This window comes from Pholis gunnellus (genome assembly GCF_910591455.1).
Source record: "Pholis gunnellus genome assembly, chromosome: 8".
Taxonomy (NCBI): Eukaryota; Metazoa; Chordata; class Actinopteri; order Perciformes; family Pholidae; genus Pholis; species Pholis gunnellus.
The window spans coordinates 19,262,375-19,279,904 of NC_136534.1; the positions used below are offsets into that span (position 1 = coordinate 19,262,375).

Below are 17,530 nucleotides of genomic sequence, written 5' to 3' on the forward strand. Positions count from 1 at the left end.
GCTTGCCAACAATAAGTGACCCATGAGAGAACCATAAGCAGGTGTTAGATGTGTGGAGACCTTGGTCCACATTTGTAAATGAGGTGCACAGATGACATAACCACAGGGGGTGTGCTACGATGGGGCAGAAGTGCCCATACACAAAAATAGGAACTTTGTGCCAAGACTGTGAGGACACAGATGGGGTCAACAGAGAGAGGGAGGAGATGAGGACGGGGGTAAGGGGGCAGGGAGGGCGAGCGCAGCGAGGCTGATGGGATATAAATATGAACCAAGGTGTGTCGAGGTGTCTTCTGATCTTTCACCTGACACAATGAGACTGCTGGCTCTGCTGCTGATGATCGGAGCTGCTGGTAAAGACATAGACATAACAAGGATACATACACATATAAGAGCATGCACACACACACACACACAAAGCCATTTCATAAATGTGAAGGAAATTTGTAGTTAAAGATAGCTTTAACACAGACGTGTCTCTTTCTCTGTGTGTGCGTGTAGCAGCGGCAGTTCCCCGAGAAGATGGCAGAATCATTGGCGGGCATGAGTGTGATCCTCACTCTCGTCCGTTCATGGCCTCCCTCAACTATGGTTACCACTTCTGTGGTGGGGTGCTCATCAACAAGCAGTGGGTGCTCTCCGTTGCTCACTGTTGGTACAAGTAAGTATGCATCAATGGAGAAAAGATTACTTTCAAATCGTATATGCATTATCCTCTGGTTGCCAGGTTGTTTTTGCCATGTGTCTTGTTTGATTTTAATGCTTTTTTTCCCCTTTGAGATGTAGATAAATATATATGAAACATAATACTGAAAGCTTTTTCTGCTTCCACATTCTAATTGGAATATTTCACTTCCTCTCTCAGTCCCTATGCCATGCAGGTCATGCTGGGAGAACATGATATGCGAGTGTTTGAGGGTACAGAGCAGCTCATGAAGACCGAAAACATCATCTGGCACCCTAGGTGAGTACAAATTGAAAAATCCATTGCACGATTTCATTTTTGTCTGATTCATTTATTCAGTGCAGAGAAACAGCTACAGTCTAAAGCTTATTTCATTTTTCTCCGTGTGCAGTTATGACTACCAGACTCTGGATTTTGACATCATGTTGATCAAGCTCTTCCACCCAGTGGAGGTGACCGCAGCAGTCGCACCCATCCCATTGCCCACAGGGTGCCCATATGGGGGGCTCCCCTGCTCTGTGTCTGGCTGGGGCAACACTGCCATCGATGGCGAGGGTGGGTTGATTATAATGTTTGCAACAGCATGCTTAATGCCATTATGTGTAGAATTTGGGGTGTTTAATTGGATTTTAGTTTATGGCAAAATGATACAATCCTAGTAAAAAAATAAATAATCTATATGTTGCTTTTAAAACCAGTAATTTCAGAGCACAAGCGAGGGGAAGGTGCAACAGTGTCTTTCTTATTCAGGCTTCCACTGGGGGGTGTCAAAGTTGTCCAAGTTGACCGTTTTCAAATTACACATTGACACAAGTCTGTGGGAGTCAATACTTTTTATTGTCAACAAATCCCATGAAAAGCTTAAAACCAGCAGTGAATTGAACCTCCAAACAAAAGTATTTCCTGTTTTGCTAAATTCTGACATAGCTTTTATCTCTGTGTCATAGACCACTATTGTTGTCCATCAACTAAATCACTAAACTACACTGTTGCACTGGGTGACAATGTTTAATACAATGAACACCGTATAGTTTGACATGTAGCTCACCCCGCTTAAACCTTTCAGCTGCCTAAAATACTCACTAGGCTGAGAATAGTCCCCAACAAACGTAATCTTGTTTGAGTGACTTTTGCAGAAAAAACAGTGTCCAGCTGTTTTTGTTTTACAAAATGTATGTATATATTTGTTGTGTGTTTTTATAGGTTATAGATTAACTGATTTTAGATTTAGTAGGAACAAATGTGCTTGGGACTAGGAGTCACAGACAAGCTGGTGAAACGGACGATAACATTATTGTTTTTTCATGACTATTTCTGTTCTGCCTGTTACAGTGAACATGCCCACCCTTCTGCAGTGTTTGTATATTCCCATAGTGGATAACCAGGACTGTGAGAAGGCCTATCCTGACATGATCTCTCCCAGGATGGTGTGTGCTGGATACATGGATGGAGGCAGAGACGCATGCAATGTGAGTTTTACAATAACACTCCAAACATGAACTGGCTTCACAGATCTGTCTGTGTGGAAGAATTAATCGCATGCTCACACTCACTTTGTCAGGGTGACTCCGGCAGCCCTTTGGTGTGTGATGGAGAGGTCCACGGCCTGGTGTCATGGGGCCAGGGATGTGCCCTGCCTAACTACCCCGGAGTCTACGTCAAAGTGTGTGAGTTCCTCGGCTGGATTGAAGACACCTTGGCAGCCAACCCCTGAAGAAATTACCAATTTTCACTTTACTTTTCTTTACTGTTTCCACTGGTTCCCCTCATTCCTATTTTCTTTTACAGCCCTGACTTTACTTTTCTGTCTTTCTCTGTTGCCTCGTCTCCTATGAAGTTTTCTTGCTCATATATCCAAAATCAACACACGTGCTAGAACGTAGAAAACTAAATAAAACCACTTGGTATATATTGAATTTTCATTTGTCTGTTCACATCCATACTGGGAGAAAACAAAAACACCAAATGAAACTACTTAGGAGCTTAAGTATGTGTCAGTTACAGTTTTATTTGTTTGATTTTAATACCATAAAAGATTGTTTGGTGTACTTACATAGAAGCATTTATTTACTCACATAACGTATTCATAAGAACAAACTTAAGGAATGGGTTAAATGACTTCATATAGTCACGATAGATATGCGATTGCCCCCCTTCATTTGTTCATAATATATTATATTTTCAAATATCAAGCCTTTCATTCATTTATATTATTTCATTGAGACTCAGAAAACAATTTAATTATAAAGAATCAGTACTGAACCTACTGTGGAGGTAACGGCAGTGTGATTATTGAACAGGAGGCCTCTGTTAGCAAGTTTCCTGTCAGTCCCACGCACTCATCACAACTTCAGCAGTGTGGTTGACACACGGCCATTTACAGTTAGACATGACGCCAGAAACTATTCTTACATTCAATGAGGGCTGATTTCTGGATTGGAGATGTGTTAGTCCCCAAGTATTTCTCATTTTAATAACAGAGTCTGTATTTTGTGGAGGTTGCTTTTCTATAAGGACGTCATTCTTCTCGTCATCTCTCCCAGGTCACATTTGTCTTCTCTGAGCCCTGCTCTCCATTCCTCCTTCTCTTTATGTCTTCGTCTCTGTTTGACTGGACTGGAAGGTCCGAGCCCTGCTGCTCCACCTACACATGAACACAAAAAGAGATCGTACTCAAATGGCTCAGCTGTGAAATATTCATGTTTCATTTTATGTATCCACTTTTTAGATGAATGAAACAATTCTAGCTGAGACTTGTATTAGATTATGAGTTACCATTTTGAATGCTTACATAAATGCTCTCAAAGCCACTGCATGGTGGGCATGACATGAGGGTAAAACACAGGGAGTGAAACTAAAGTAGAATCTACTTATCTCCACAGCAAACATTTGGACCTGCCAAACAAAAGGGTCACTAATCGCAGTATTAATTGCTGCATTGCATTGCAATAATTGCTGGAACGGAGCCATCATTCATTGTCAAAATGTCTGATGTGAAAGGGTCTATGAATAGGATTCATTTGGGAACAATAGAATAACTAGATGGAGGAGTCGGGTTAGCAAGATTCATTCAGAAACAGACTTCTGTGAGCAAAGGAAAGATTCATTTGCATAAAAGAACCAAATGAGAAACGTACATGAAAAGAAACATGCAGTTCCTAATCTTGGTAATATTATTTCACGATTGTTTGCTACGAGTGTTCCCCGTATGCTATCAATTTCTGAATATGGGGAGGATTTAACTTTTTTCAGGGCTACCAGTTTATAACCATTTTACATTTTTCAGAGTACATCATCTGCATAGTGTAGAATAATCTCAATTATATTTATATTTCAACACAGTGCACAGTTCAGGATTATAGGTTATAAAATGCCAAGACTTACTGTCGACACTCTTTTGAGAAGAAGACGAAAACTTTGCTTCTGTGATTAATTCAGCGCTGCTTAAAACAGAACAACATGAAATGGAAACAAAGGTTAATAATTGATTCAACTCCAATATATGTCTTTAGCATGATATTCTTTACAGATGATTAGTAACACTGCAAACATAATAATAATTGTCATATTTGTGTGTGAATGTAGTTTAGTAAAACAGTCCACTATAATATATATATATATACTAAATATTCCTTTTTTACAACGTTCTTTTTATTACTATGCTTTTATTGTATATATAAACTAAATCAATGGCGAAATATGCATAAAGACGTGCAATTTAAGGTGAAACCTACAAACACATTACTACAAAACAAACTGCACAATGAGTTTAAACAGTGTCTTACCTTTTCATTTCTGTCTGCTTTTTGTTTCTTCTACGTGCGTCATTGCCACTCTGAGCCTGCTGACGAGAGAAAACATGTCACAAAGATGCAGCCAACAGCCACTAGGAGGGATGAAGGTAAATACAATACTTACTTACCAAAAAAACAAACAAACTTTGTTACAGTAACAATTGACTAAATGTAATTAGTTTCTTTCATCCCTGGCTACTACACATATTCACACTGCATTTGGTGAGCATACTGTGCATGCATTAACACTCCTCAGAGTTCGTCTGTGGGGAATGGAGAAACTTAACACATCATCATTGAACTGCCAAGAGGTAATACAGCATCAATATGCATATAGCTTGAGTGTCTGTGGGAACTTACTGAACGTGAGGGGGAGTGTTTGTCCAGAGTCTTGGTTTCTGATGTCTGGGATTGGCTGGAGGGAGATGGACAGTGTGGGGTTGTGCTTTTTTTAGGGACCAGAGGTGGAGCCCTGAGGTGGGACATGGGAACCTGGTAATCCAAACTTGAGAACTGTTGAGAGAAAATGTAAGCAGTCAGTGAGGAATTTAAAAAAAAAAAAGTCTGGAGGAGTGCATGTTTGCAAACTGATACAATACCTTCTAAATAACTGAACTTCAAGCATGTACTAAATTGAATGAGTTGCAGACGGACACAAACAACAATACAAAGAGTCTGCAGCCATGCTAGTGGTACCAAAGCAATGCGTTTAGCTAAATGCTAATGGCAATATGCTCACATTGACAACTATAACATGTTGATGTTTAGCAGGTGATGTTTACCACGTTCACAATATTAGTTTAGCACATTAACATCTGCCAATTAGCACTAAAAACAAAGTACAGCTGAGGCTGATGCAAATGTCATTAGTTTTGCAGGTATTTGGTCCCAAACCAAATACCTGGCACACGAGAAAAGGTCAGGGGATCAACAAATTCCTCCTCTGAGAACCACCAATATCGCCACCAAATTTCATGTCTATCCATACAGTAAGTGTTGAGCAATTTCGGTCTGGACCGAAGTGGTGTACTAACTGACAGACCAGCATGGCTGGAATTAAACAACACAAATGATCATATAGAGAAATGTATTCACACACCTTCCTCATGGCAGCCATTTCTTTTACCATCAGTTCGATGTCCTCATGGTCCTCCTCCTCTTGGTCATCCTCACCCTCCTCCTCCAGCTGACCGCTGCCTGGCTGGTAGGGTTCGACGAGGATGGACTCTGTTCCTCTGATGTCGCAGCGACAGTATGGGCAGGAGTGGCCAGCTGACTTCTGCTAGATAGTTTTCAACGACAGGTCATCGACAGGGTAATGGAAACACTAAATGAATGTAGAAACCCATTGTCACCCGTTGTCTTGAGAACAGCTTTGTGTCCTTTGAAGTGTAGTGGAATATGTTGGACTTCTCTTCAGAGAATAAAGGCACCAGTTTTCCGAAAAAGATGAAGGAGGTGGAAACCACCGGGTTCAACAGACTCTGTCGATTGCGGTTTCCCCCGAATGTAAACCAGATAAAGATGAATTGTCGTAACATTTTACTTACATTGCTTAAGCATACAGGCTTAGTGTCTCTATGTTTTTTTTATGACGTTCATATATATTTATTTTTTTTATTCCTGTAACCACCTCTTTACAGATACATTCTGTCCATATAGTTGACATGATTTTTCAGCTTGCTCCTTTTATCTAATTGCAGTTTGTCTGACTGATATACTTGCAAATTTGACAACTATTATTTGGTCTATTTAAACATCTCTTACTTTCCCACACTGTTTTGTTAATCTTGTAAAATAACTTTGGGATTCTTTTGGGATTCAGCTGCAAATGTGTGCAGATGGCTTTGAAATTGTGATTTAGTTCAGATTTTAAGTGCTTGTGAAGTTTTATTGTAAACTTGCTGTTGATGAGGAAGTGTGGTTAACCACAATCTAGATTAATTTACAACTTTTCCATTGTCTGACGTCCACAAAGCATGTTTAATTTTATTTTCCTGTCAGTCTTTCTCTCTCTCAAACACACACACACACTTGTGAACAAAGTGAATGTGACCGATACAGTTTGAGGAGGATGTGAGCATGTGCTCACACAGGAAGTCATCAGCCAAATGTCAGGACATGCTGCTCTGCACCTTTGCAAAGACGTAAACACCTCCAGAACAGATTGGAGGCTAGTGGTTGGCTGACATAAAGCTGTAGCAGCAGTGTTAATTCTGACTGGATGTCTTCAATGTCATTCTAAAAAAGAGGAAGTAGGAAGTCGGGAAAAAAGTGCACACAGGACATAATGTCCACGTGATGATAACATTTTCAGACAGACTTTTGGGATTTAGTTGCCATCTAAAATGGTCAAATGTGATTGATATCATTGAAAGTCACCCGTATAACACTCATTTACATTTGCATAGATGTTATCAGTCCCCGTCTACAATTTTAGAGTTGCCAGTTTGCATACTGCATGGCATCTGTGCTTGATAGTAATGGTTCATTTCACAGCCCTTTTCTTTTTTAACCATTGAACCGAGGTTTGGGCTTCTCTTTCCGGTAAGTTAGCAAACTATTTGCTCATGCAAAGAATTGGTTTAAGATGCTTTAAATGTGGAGTCCACAGTTTTTTTTGTGGCTTGAATGACCCAATTCACGAGCACAGGTGTTGTGAATATTTCCTGAAATATTGTCTTGTGTCAACAAGGCTGACTGAAGAAATGCTCTTATTTTCTTAAAAAGGAAGCGTAACAGTTCCACATAAACTTAATAGAAAGATGTGGCTGACATTATAGAACCTTATAGCTGTGGTTCATAGTGTTTTTAAAGCAAGACTATATTAATTTAGATTTTTTATTTCAAACCTGACTGTTTCCCTCCACTAAACACACAAAACGGTTAAAGTAAAAATATATATAACATGTCAGTAATAAGCAGAAAGTGGCTGAAGACTAGCATGTGTTTTGAAATACTGTACAGTTAGGCTACAATGAGTAAGTGGATGTGCGTTCATACCTGCCAGCTTGTAAGGCAGGGTTGGCACAGGAGATGCCCACAGGGCTGGATACGAGTGTCCTTTTCCCTCTCTGCACAGATCTTACACAGCTGGAAGGTGCTGCCTATGTCACAGTAAAGCTCATACTGCTCCTGTTGGGTGTTACAGTGGCGGTGTGGGTGGATGGACAGGAGAGACAAGACGGAAAACGATAAGAGAACAATTCAGGATATGATTTATGTTTTGTCTTGGAAAAGCCTCAGGATCCTGTTGGCAGTTTGATTAATTGATGAAGGGGTATGAAGAGCATCAACTTACTTCTGTAACTTTGACTTTGCCCCTCTGGGCCGGTTCATACAAGCTTGTCAGGTCGGGGTTCACATCACGGCCATCTGGGTACAGGTAGCTGCAGGCACAGAAGCACACAGCACTTAAGAGAAAAAACACAAACAAAGAAAAAAATGAAGCAGAGAGATGTGTGTGTGTTTGTCCTGACCAGCCTTCCTTGAAGCCCTTAATGAGTGCCTGGTAGAGAGGTGTATTCTGGGGGATGGTCTGGATGATGCCACCTTCACTGGTCACATGGCCAATAGCCCACTGGCCCATTCTTGTGCAGCTCAGGCGAAAGATATAGCTAGGAGAGAGAAATAGATCCTTGTAAATCACACTTGTTTACATGTAGACATTAAAGATAACAGATAAGTCACTTGAACATTATTTAGTTTTTGGGTGTCCGTTAGTCTTTTGCAATAAGACTGGCTTTGGTCTGCACTTACTTTATTTTCTGTATTTCAGAAATGAATTACAATACAATTCCTCTCATTCTTAAAACAGCTATACTAGTGATGCTACAGTATGGGCCATGATTATTATCATGAGCTGCTGAGTTTGATGAGCTATGAAATATATGCCAAAAACTCAAGAGAAAAAGAAATACTTGGTACTTATACCAGCAATAAAAAGCCTCTTCCCAATTGTTTTACTTTTCATAATGAATAGCCAGGTAGTTAAAGATGGAGTGCTGTGTTTCTATGTGGCTTCATGGACCTGATTTCTTACAAATTAGATCAACTGTCAGATTTGAACTCGAGTACTCAACATCCTCCATCGTGCAAATTTTAGTTTTGAGATATGAGTGACATATATCATCTTCTGTAGGAAGTGCATCAGTCAGAGTTTGTTGCTGTGCTCGTCCTCACCTCCCGGGTCTGTGCAGGTAGTGTTCCAGACGAGCTTTAACCTGGTCATAGGTGAGGAAGGCCATGTAGCCGGGATGAGTCACCGCTAGCTGGTTCCAGTTCCTTATGAGTGACCTCCAGGGCTAAAATGAGAGGAGACTCAGGATGTTCATGACATTTCATCATTAAAGGAATAGTTCACCGTAAAAAGGCTTATGCACTGTCTTGCCAAGAGTTGTTGTAGATGAGTAGATGAGAAGATACCTCTCTCATGTCTGTACATTAGATGTAGAGCTACAGCCAGTTAGCTTAGCTTAGTTAAAATTGACTAATAAACACATCACGTCTTGTTTGTTTAGAATTTTACAACAAATGAGGGCCGGACTATTTCTTGGTACAGATATGAGAGATCTATCCATCTTCTTAACTCTTGGCAAGAAAGCCACTGAGCGTATCTACCAACATGTTAAACTATTTCTTTAAGAAATCAGTTTAATATTTTTGATTGGAATATTTCATCCATACCTGAAACAGTCTCGTGAAGATGTCAAACTCAAACACAGTGATGTGGTCATTACAGGTGAGATCTATTGTTGACTTTAGGGCCATGGACTCCATCCCTTCCTCAAATGTGTGTACACTCCGCAGCTGCTCTTTGAAACTATTCCACTGCACTATACACCTGTCAGAGCATAATATTAGCAGATAGCAAATGTGGACACACAACTCTGCAACGAAAATTAAATGACCCACACTCACTTGTTTCCAAATGAACGCATCCAAAACTCCGCAGCCTCTGTTTTAGTCACCCTGTAGGAGTCACCCTGAAAACCGCCCCCTGGAAACATGGCCCTCAGCTCCCAGAGCATGTGACTGAACAGCAAGGACAGTTTGGTCAAGTTCCTCCTGAGAATGAAAAACACAGCAGACTTTCAGTTGCTGATACAGAAATAGAAATGATATACTTTGTTTGGACATGTCAACATGTTCTGGCCCTGTGGTGTTGAAATACATTTGATCTCTTATACAAATACATAAGACCATCTTGTGGGCCGTTAACTCATTTGTTTCAAACTGGTAAACGTCATCTCACACACCTCCTTATAGTATTCTCATAGTTCAAGTGTCAAAAGCCTGGCACATTTGTATCCGCAGAAAATCTCTTGCGTTCCACTTGTATGCAAGAAATGAACTATCTTAGCGTTAAGTCATGTTTGTCTAACCAGGCAAGTATGTTCATCAATGACAACTGTGGTAAAAACTATAAGCGTTGGCTATGAATCGATTGTGTAGAGATTGAAAAAAATAAGATAAGATAAAACTCTATAATCACCTTTTTTAAGAGAAACATAGCTCTAACTGTTGTTCATTTGATACTCTACTGCTTCTTTTCAGTTGAATCAAGCATTGCGGATACTTTCCATAGATACACACACAGACATACGCAAACACACACAACAGGTAGTCCAGCGAGCAAACAGGATGCTCTCTGCTGCATGCTTGTCTGTAAATACCACAAAGTGTTCCAGTGGCCAGTGTGCCACTATAGACCAGTCTTTATCAGTATTTACTGTACTCTCTTTCTAGGCTCTTCTAGGCTCATTAAATATACAATTTATATATTCTATCAATTGTTCTTAAGCATTTTTCAACATTTCCAAATTTTAGCTTTGAAATTTCAAGACGCAGAACCTAAAGCTAGATCTGAGTGACCCTCACTTTTAACATTAATGCTCATATGTTCTAGATTCAAATAATTTCTGCATCCTAAAATCTAAATTGAGATTTAATATCTGTGTTTGTTGGGTAGAAAGTTGCTTTGCATTACATGAATTAACATTCAAAAACAACACCCTAAACACAATGAGTACACTAAGATAATAAAAATGCTAATCACATATTTGTGAGTCAAACTTAAACATAAAATTAAGCCCGCTAGGGCAGAGCCAGTTACATTTTTTTTATGTGAAATGCATACATTTGTAAAAACATAAGCTTAATTTTCATCTTTAATAGTAAGATAATATGATCTATTAATCGACTTGTAAATGTATGTGTGTTTCTTATCTTGTTTCTGCTCACAATTCTAGTTGCATGTTTAAAAGGAGTTTGCACATTTGCATGTGTTACATAAATTCCAGTCAGAAGAGGTCGAAGCCATCAGTGTGTCACTTAAACCTTCCACTGTCTGTTTCTGTCGCCTCCAGCATCAGATGTATCTCACTTCTGTTTTTAACTTCACGTGATAGAAAATTCACTTACGAATGAGAGACTAATATTTGTAACCGTCCAGCCGTCAATGTTTTTAGAAATAGACTAAGTGCCTGCAGCTCAGTGGCCTGAGTCAGTGGGAAAACAAGCAGTAGAAAAGAGCACATTGTAGCAAGATGTTATAAAAAATACGATATTTGCTAAATTTACCGTGCATTTAACCACATTACACCTAACACTACGTTTGCCGCATGACTGCTCATGCAGACCTGGTTGCGGTGGGAAGGCCATCTGCTATTATGTGAAAGATGACGCAATAAATATGAAAACATATCTGATTTGCAGATCTTGTTGAAATAAAAACTTTGATAAAATCTGGTGTCTGTAACAATTTGCATACAGTGTGTGTAGTAGAGTAAAATTGTCTCAATTGGATGAACGGACAGATGCAAAAGTATAAGAAGGAGATATAGTCCTGAATTTAGGCCCCATGCAGGTTAGAAGATACAGTCAAAAATGTCTGTTTAAAGCCAGACAGTCTCTCTCCCAAGCTGCTCACATACTGAGGTTGCTTTTGCCAAGTTTCCTCCAAATTAGCATCACAAAGATGCAGGTTTGGCCCTTTTTCCATCTTCGTCATTAGTAGTCCTAACGACGCAGACGCAGCCTAAACTCCAAATAAAAAAGTCACTCTTTTTAAGCTGCTCCAAAATATCCACTTTAGCCAAACAGCAAATTTAATGAATGTAGTCATTTTTTATTCTTCTCTGGCACACAGTGAAGTATTTGACTTGTGGGAACCGGGGAAGTTATTTAATTAAGCACTTCTATATATAGTGTACCATAGTTATTTGAGTTGATTTAATTATTTAATTTAGTGCTTCTATCATAACTGTCAACTATTAGGTTATGACTCTTTACGTTACGCAAATAAAGAGGACTATTTTTGGATTCTTTTACTTTTGTTTAAAGAGCATTAGCTGCGTAAAGAGCACAAGACATGGCAGAAAGTTTGGGTTTTAATTGTTCCGGTTGCGAGATCTCTGACATTTCGTTTGTTTGAGCGGGATTTTATTTGTGGCGCTCAAAGAATTCAAGTTTCTGGAAATAAATGTTGCTGTTTAAGAATGTAGTTGTACTTCAGTAGAAATCAGAGACGGATATCTCAAAACCTGAGCAAATAAAACAAAAATGGCTCGATAGTGTCAGGAGAGTCAGACAATGCAGACATTTATTTATTCATTTATTTGCATGAACCAAGTATTGCATAATAAACAAATATAAGTTTTGGGTTACACCGAATTATTTGCATTATCGATTAATCAATTAATCATTTAGTCTTTAAATATAGTGAAAAGCCCCTCACAACTTCTGTGAGTCCAAGACGATGTCTTCCGATGTTTTTTCCGAACAGTCCAAAACTAGAATTACCGCCTTGCAGTTGTATGCCTCCGCCAAACAATCAAGTTGCAGTTTGAATTCATGTCTGTCCAAAATGTCGTAATTTGTTCCTATTAGATGTTTGTGTGAAATTGAGTTACGGCCAAAAATGTGTTTTGTGAAGTCACAGTGACCTTGATCTTTGACTACCAAATTCTAATCGGTTCATCCCTAAGTCTAAATGGGCTTTTGAGCCAAATTTTAAATAATTCCCTCTAGGCGCTTCAAGATATTGCGTTCACGAGGTTGGGAGAGACGTGAGGTCACAATGGCCTTGACCTTTGACCAACAAAATGTAGTCCAGGTCCTGAGATATCGCATTTCTGAGTTAACGCTGTCGCCGGTGCACAGATCTATGACTGAGACAATTAATTGATTATCAAAATTGTTGCTGATTAATGTTCTCTCAAGCAGCTAATAAGTTAATTGTTTTGTGATTGATGTTTTGTACTCCAAAATGGGAAACAACACGGGACAGAACATGACTCTTATGAAATGAATGATTTCTTTATCATGAGCTATGTTCAAAAGGCCAGAGGATAACGGACGTAATCATTACTGAATGAATCAAGCATTTGATTAGATAATTATATATATATATATATATATATATACATGTATTTATATAAGTATTTATTTAAATAATTCATATTGATATAGACAAAAAAGAAACACTTCATACACTTCTTTCTTGTGTAAAGATGTCAGCCAGGGTCCTTCTTACCTGTAGCTGGACGTCTCCTCAAACATTTTCTCCCGTCCCTCTTTAAACAGCAGCAAAGCTCTGTCCGTCTTATCCAGCAGGTTTCTGACATGGACCCTCAGGTACTTGGCCTCGTCTCCCCGGGGAACCTGGCCGCCTGCCGCCCTGGGGCCTCGGTAGGGCTCCCACATCTTTGTGAGCAGTGTTGTTGTCTCCGATACCAACTCTGGCAGGTATGGTGGACTGTTCCTCAGGCCCAGCCGGGGATTAGTGCACAGCTGGCCGAGCTTGTCCAGTCTTTTGAGGGCCTTGTCCACCAGCCGACGGTCTCCACTGGTGGGGGGCTGGGAACTCAATGTTGGGCTCAGGGAGGCTCCTGAACTTGCTGCCGCCATCACTCCGCTCTTGTGAAGTGATGTGAATCAAAAATAACTTTAATAGTCAGTCTGTCCCCATGTAAGGGGGCGTGACAATAAGTAATAATAGTCCTACTGTTTTGAGAGATGTGAAAGCTCTCTTTTGAATATGTGAATGTTTATAAGCAAAAATAGGAGCAGCTATTCATACTGGCTTAGGCTTTAAGATGCCATTTATTATCCTTACTGTGATTTTTGTGAGTTCCCTTCATCTGAAAAACACGCATCTTAGCCTCCTCATACAGCATCCATGCTTGATCCATATGATAATAATCCAACAGTATTACATCATCAAACAATGGATGGCACGTTTGATTACGGCATCTCGAAAAATGCATTCGAAGCTCAGCCCTTTGGCCCCAGAGATCCACTCCGGTCCGTTTGTAGCCTCTCACTCCTCAGTCAGATCTTCAAAAAAATACAAAAATGTGTTTACAATATACAGAGGCTCTTTTAAAAAAAAAAAGACTTTCACAACATCAACAATATAACACAAGAGGCCAGGCATGAGAAAGAGTGAACTGAAAACAAAGGAAGGGAGGGCTTGACACTGATACTCAACTCTGAAACTGTTTCAACTTCTACCATCCCAACTCACTCCACCCCTACATATTCAGCCTTTCTTACTCCCTATCTAGCACACTTACCGATATTCATCACGCACACAGCTCGGCAGCACAGCAGTCCCACATAGTCAGGGTCAACAGACATCACAGCGGAAACATGTCCTCTGTCATTGGCTAAAATGTTTCTGCTTCTTCTTTGTTTCTCTTTCTTGATGTCACCCCCGCGTTCTCTCTCGCTCTCTCTGCACCCTTTGATTGGTTTCCTGGTTGCAGCCGGCCAAACAGGTTTGTTTGTTTCAGAGAGAGAGAGAGAGAGAGAGAGAGAGAGAGAGAGAGAGAGAGAGAGAGAGAGAGAGAGAGAGAGAGAGGGGGGGAGAGAAAAAGAGAGTGACATCAAGAAAGAGACACAAAGAAGAAGCAGTATGGAAAGACAGAGAGGTGAGAACTCATATCTTAACTTTAGAATCAAAGCGGTGACTAAAGTGACACGTGGTATCCAGACAGCATACACAGTAAGGCTACTTACTAACTGACAGTATGCCTGTGTGTTCAAAGGAAAGGTCACCTCCAACAGTTGGCATGTTAAAAAGAACCATCATCTTAACCTATCAGCAGATTAAATGGATTTAGTTGGCATTTCACCAGAATTTTGGCTGCAAAGTCAGTCTGTCAGTACATCCACAATTTTTTGTTCATACTTAAATATTGTAATAACTGTTGGGTGGGATTGCCATGAAATTGTGTACAGACATCTATGGTCCCGTGAGAATGAATTCTGATGACGTTGACACCACCACGCGGTTGACATTTGTGGTTTGAATTAATTGTGCCAATACAATTTCTGAATGAATAACTAATCACTAACAACAAATAAATAGCTCCTACCGTAAGTAACACTCCAAGTCTGACTCAGTAATTAAGTGTAAGAACCTCAATAGATGAAAAATTATGGAGAAATTCACAATTTATTTCAATGGGCACTATGAGCACTCTAAACATAGTATTTATGACTGCAATGATTCTTTCAATCTGGATGTGAAAGTTTTAATTTGTATTAAGTTAGAGATACCTTTAGGTTAAATGGGTGCTGTTACTATTTTATAGGACTTTCTTGGTTTAATTTGAATCAAATGCCTAATTGTAGTCTGTTTATTTAAAATAATGAATATGTGGCCTCTAAATAAAACACATTTTGACTGTGGGGAGTGGTTAGTCTGGGGTTAGACTCGTAGAGATATTACATTCAAAATAAATGTACTCGTATATTATACCTATATGAGCCTTGATATATAACAATAAATATTTATCTTTTACATGCAAATGAGTTATGGTATTAGCATGGAAAATGATGGGTAAACCATGGTGTACGGTGGTTTAAAAAAGTGTCTCTATAGTCACCTATGGACTACACTTCAAAGATAAATCAATCTGAATTTACAGTGTTGGGCTCATTAATAAATGTGGTCATCTAAACGAGGCCAGATGACTGAATCTGTACTCGTTTGAATATGAAATTGTTGTTTGTTTTTTCCTATGTTACTTAAACATAATTTTCTTTTTAGTTATTCTTTTCAGGCTATGTGGGGAAAAAAATATATATATATATTTTTAAAAAAGGGTCAAATCCGCGTTCATTGACCAGAAGATGGCAGTGGTGCACTTGACAGCTGCATGACAGCCTCCACTGAAAACCAAGTAGTAGATCCAGAATGATCAGCCTGTTATTTTCCCTGAGTATAGAATTATAGGCAGCTTTTCCTACATTGTATTTATGGAAAAACTTTTTGTATATATTGATGCCTTCAGCGCTGTATCAAGTTCTCTTTACCCATCCATGGTGCGACTTCATTCTCTGCTCAGGACGCCATTACTCCCCTGTATCTGTATATGAAATAGTTGTTTGCGGCTATATTAGTTTTCTGAACATTGTATTGAGAACCTTTAGTCTAACCTAAATATATCTTTTGATTATATTTTCATTCAACAATTTTACAAATTCAATACATTTTGAATATATTTTAGTTCTTGTTGTATTCCTCTAGGGGGGCTCTCTGCTTCAGGTCAAAGAAATACCTTATTCATATCCTTTTCAGCAGTAGTTGGAGTATCAAGTAAAACTAGTTATGTATTAACATCAGAATGTACACATTCTTCATGTAGTAAATAAAAGTATAACAAGTGTCCATTTCAAAGCGTGTTAATATGGAGAGTGCATTGTAAGCAAACAATTTTTTTATTTTGTGTTATTGAACATTTTCGGAATATTCATATTTTGTGTATCATTTTTGATTTTGTTTCAATGTCGTAGGTTGGAAAAGGTACATGTTTAGTTTTTGTCTAAACAGTCATCCGCCCCCCGGCAGCAGCGGCTTCACCTCCTGCCAGGAGCAGAGCCTCCCCTCGGTACCCCGACACACCCTGCTGGGAACCAACACCGACACCATGCTGCTGGAGACCCAGACCGTGTTTCTGGACCTGCTGAGGGAACGTAGGCACGGGAGAAGCAGAACCAGGACTGAGCAGGGCAGGCTGACAGACCCCTCTGTGGTAAAATGAGAGGTTTTCTAAAGGGAATCTGATGCTCGGCAACACTACCGATTGTTTCCACAGTGATCGCATAAATCAACACAAAATTGAAGTTCCTCGTGGTAGCTGTAACAATTCCTTTAACGCTAATATCAGGCCAACATTTGAATCAGCAATACATAATTAGAATGAGAGAACTGACAACATCCACAAGAGGGAGACACTAACTCAGACACAATTTAGCCAATGACGTGTTGTCACTGAAATCTGATTATTTTACCCATTTAAATGTCAGTGTCCAGCTTATATCACCTTAATTAAAGAGCATATACACAGTATATGCTTTAAAACATACTTTACAATGACTCAACTCAACAAGAATAGGCTTCCTGCTAGATTTTCTCCAGTTGTTCGTGTTGCAGTAGCCCCACCAATGGCTGCAAAAGACAAATGTCAACGCTACTTGCGCAGCAGCCAGTGAGAACAATAGTTTGCTCTGTATTGTTGAAATGTAGTTTCATTCTTTGGAGAAGTATAGTATTTCTTAATGCTTCGTTTTGTTCTAGGTTCACCTTTTCTCGCGCGGCACAAGAGGGCCTCATGCTACTACCTCTTGATCTGTGCCAGAGATGACTCTGCATTCATTATGCTGCAGTGTCTCAGAAAACTGAGCCACTAAATATGAATATTGGTATGGAGACCATTCTGTTTACATACTGCATATGTGAATGTTCTTTAAGCTCATCAAACCTCAGTCAGTGTCCCATTCATTAAGCAATGACCTCTGTCAAGTGTGTGTTCAGGGTAAGACTGGCCGTTAAAGAGGTAGGCCCGTGTTTTTATAAACAATGATACTTAATGCCAGAGGAGACCCTAATGGTTGAGTGCATTGACAGCTGCAGAGCATGTTTGTGTAGTATCAGGGTGTTTTAGGGACTTTAGACACCAAGTTTGACTTTCCGTTGCCAACTCCACACCTCAGTGGAAAGAGGAAAGTCCCAAATTGACCCTGGTAATCAGAACCTGGT

General features: G+C 39.6%; 2 protein-coding genes across 6 annotated transcripts; one reads left to right on the top strand and one right to left on the bottom strand.

Moving 5' to 3' along the window:
• The first annotated feature begins 298 nt into the window (after positions 1-298).
• Positions 299-2,601, top strand: LOC306699679 (trypsin-like). The gene is made up of 6 exons (XM_079164380.1): positions 299-353; positions 502-661; positions 866-964; positions 1,077-1,240; positions 2,018-2,154; positions 2,247-2,601. Exons 1-6 carry the CDS (start codon positions 314-316, stop codon positions 2,397-2,399), a joined length of 753 nt encoding a protein of 250 aa, XP_079020506.1. The 5' UTR covers positions 299-313; the 3' UTR covers positions 2,400-2,601.
• cblc (Cbl proto-oncogene C, E3 ubiquitin protein ligase) lies at positions 2,278-14,202 on the bottom strand. Of its 5 annotated transcripts, XM_079164372.1 has the most exons (14): positions 14,058-14,202; positions 13,598-13,818; positions 13,016-13,398; positions 9,400-9,546; positions 9,166-9,322; positions 8,662-8,783; positions 7,959-8,096; positions 7,781-7,868; positions 7,483-7,614; positions 5,579-5,761; positions 4,840-4,992; positions 4,471-4,529; positions 4,070-4,128; positions 2,278-3,329 (listed from the first exon to the last, which is right to left on the bottom strand). In XM_079164372.1, the coding sequence occupies exons 3-14, from the start codon at positions 13,387-13,389 to the stop codon at positions 3,193-3,195; spliced, it is 1,749 nt and encodes a 582-aa protein (XP_079020498.1). In that variant the 5' UTR covers positions 13,390-13,398; positions 13,598-13,818; positions 14,058-14,202; the 3' UTR covers positions 2,278-3,192. The 5 variants fall into 5 exon arrangements, with proteins under 5 accessions (XP_079020498.1, XP_079020499.1, XP_079020502.1 ...); XM_079164373.1 differs by having other exon boundaries at positions 5,579-5,758; positions 13,016-13,818; XM_079164376.1 differs by having other exon boundaries at positions 4,070-4,125; positions 4,471-4,526; positions 13,016-13,818.
• Positions 14,203-17,530: the final 3,328 nt, after the last annotated feature.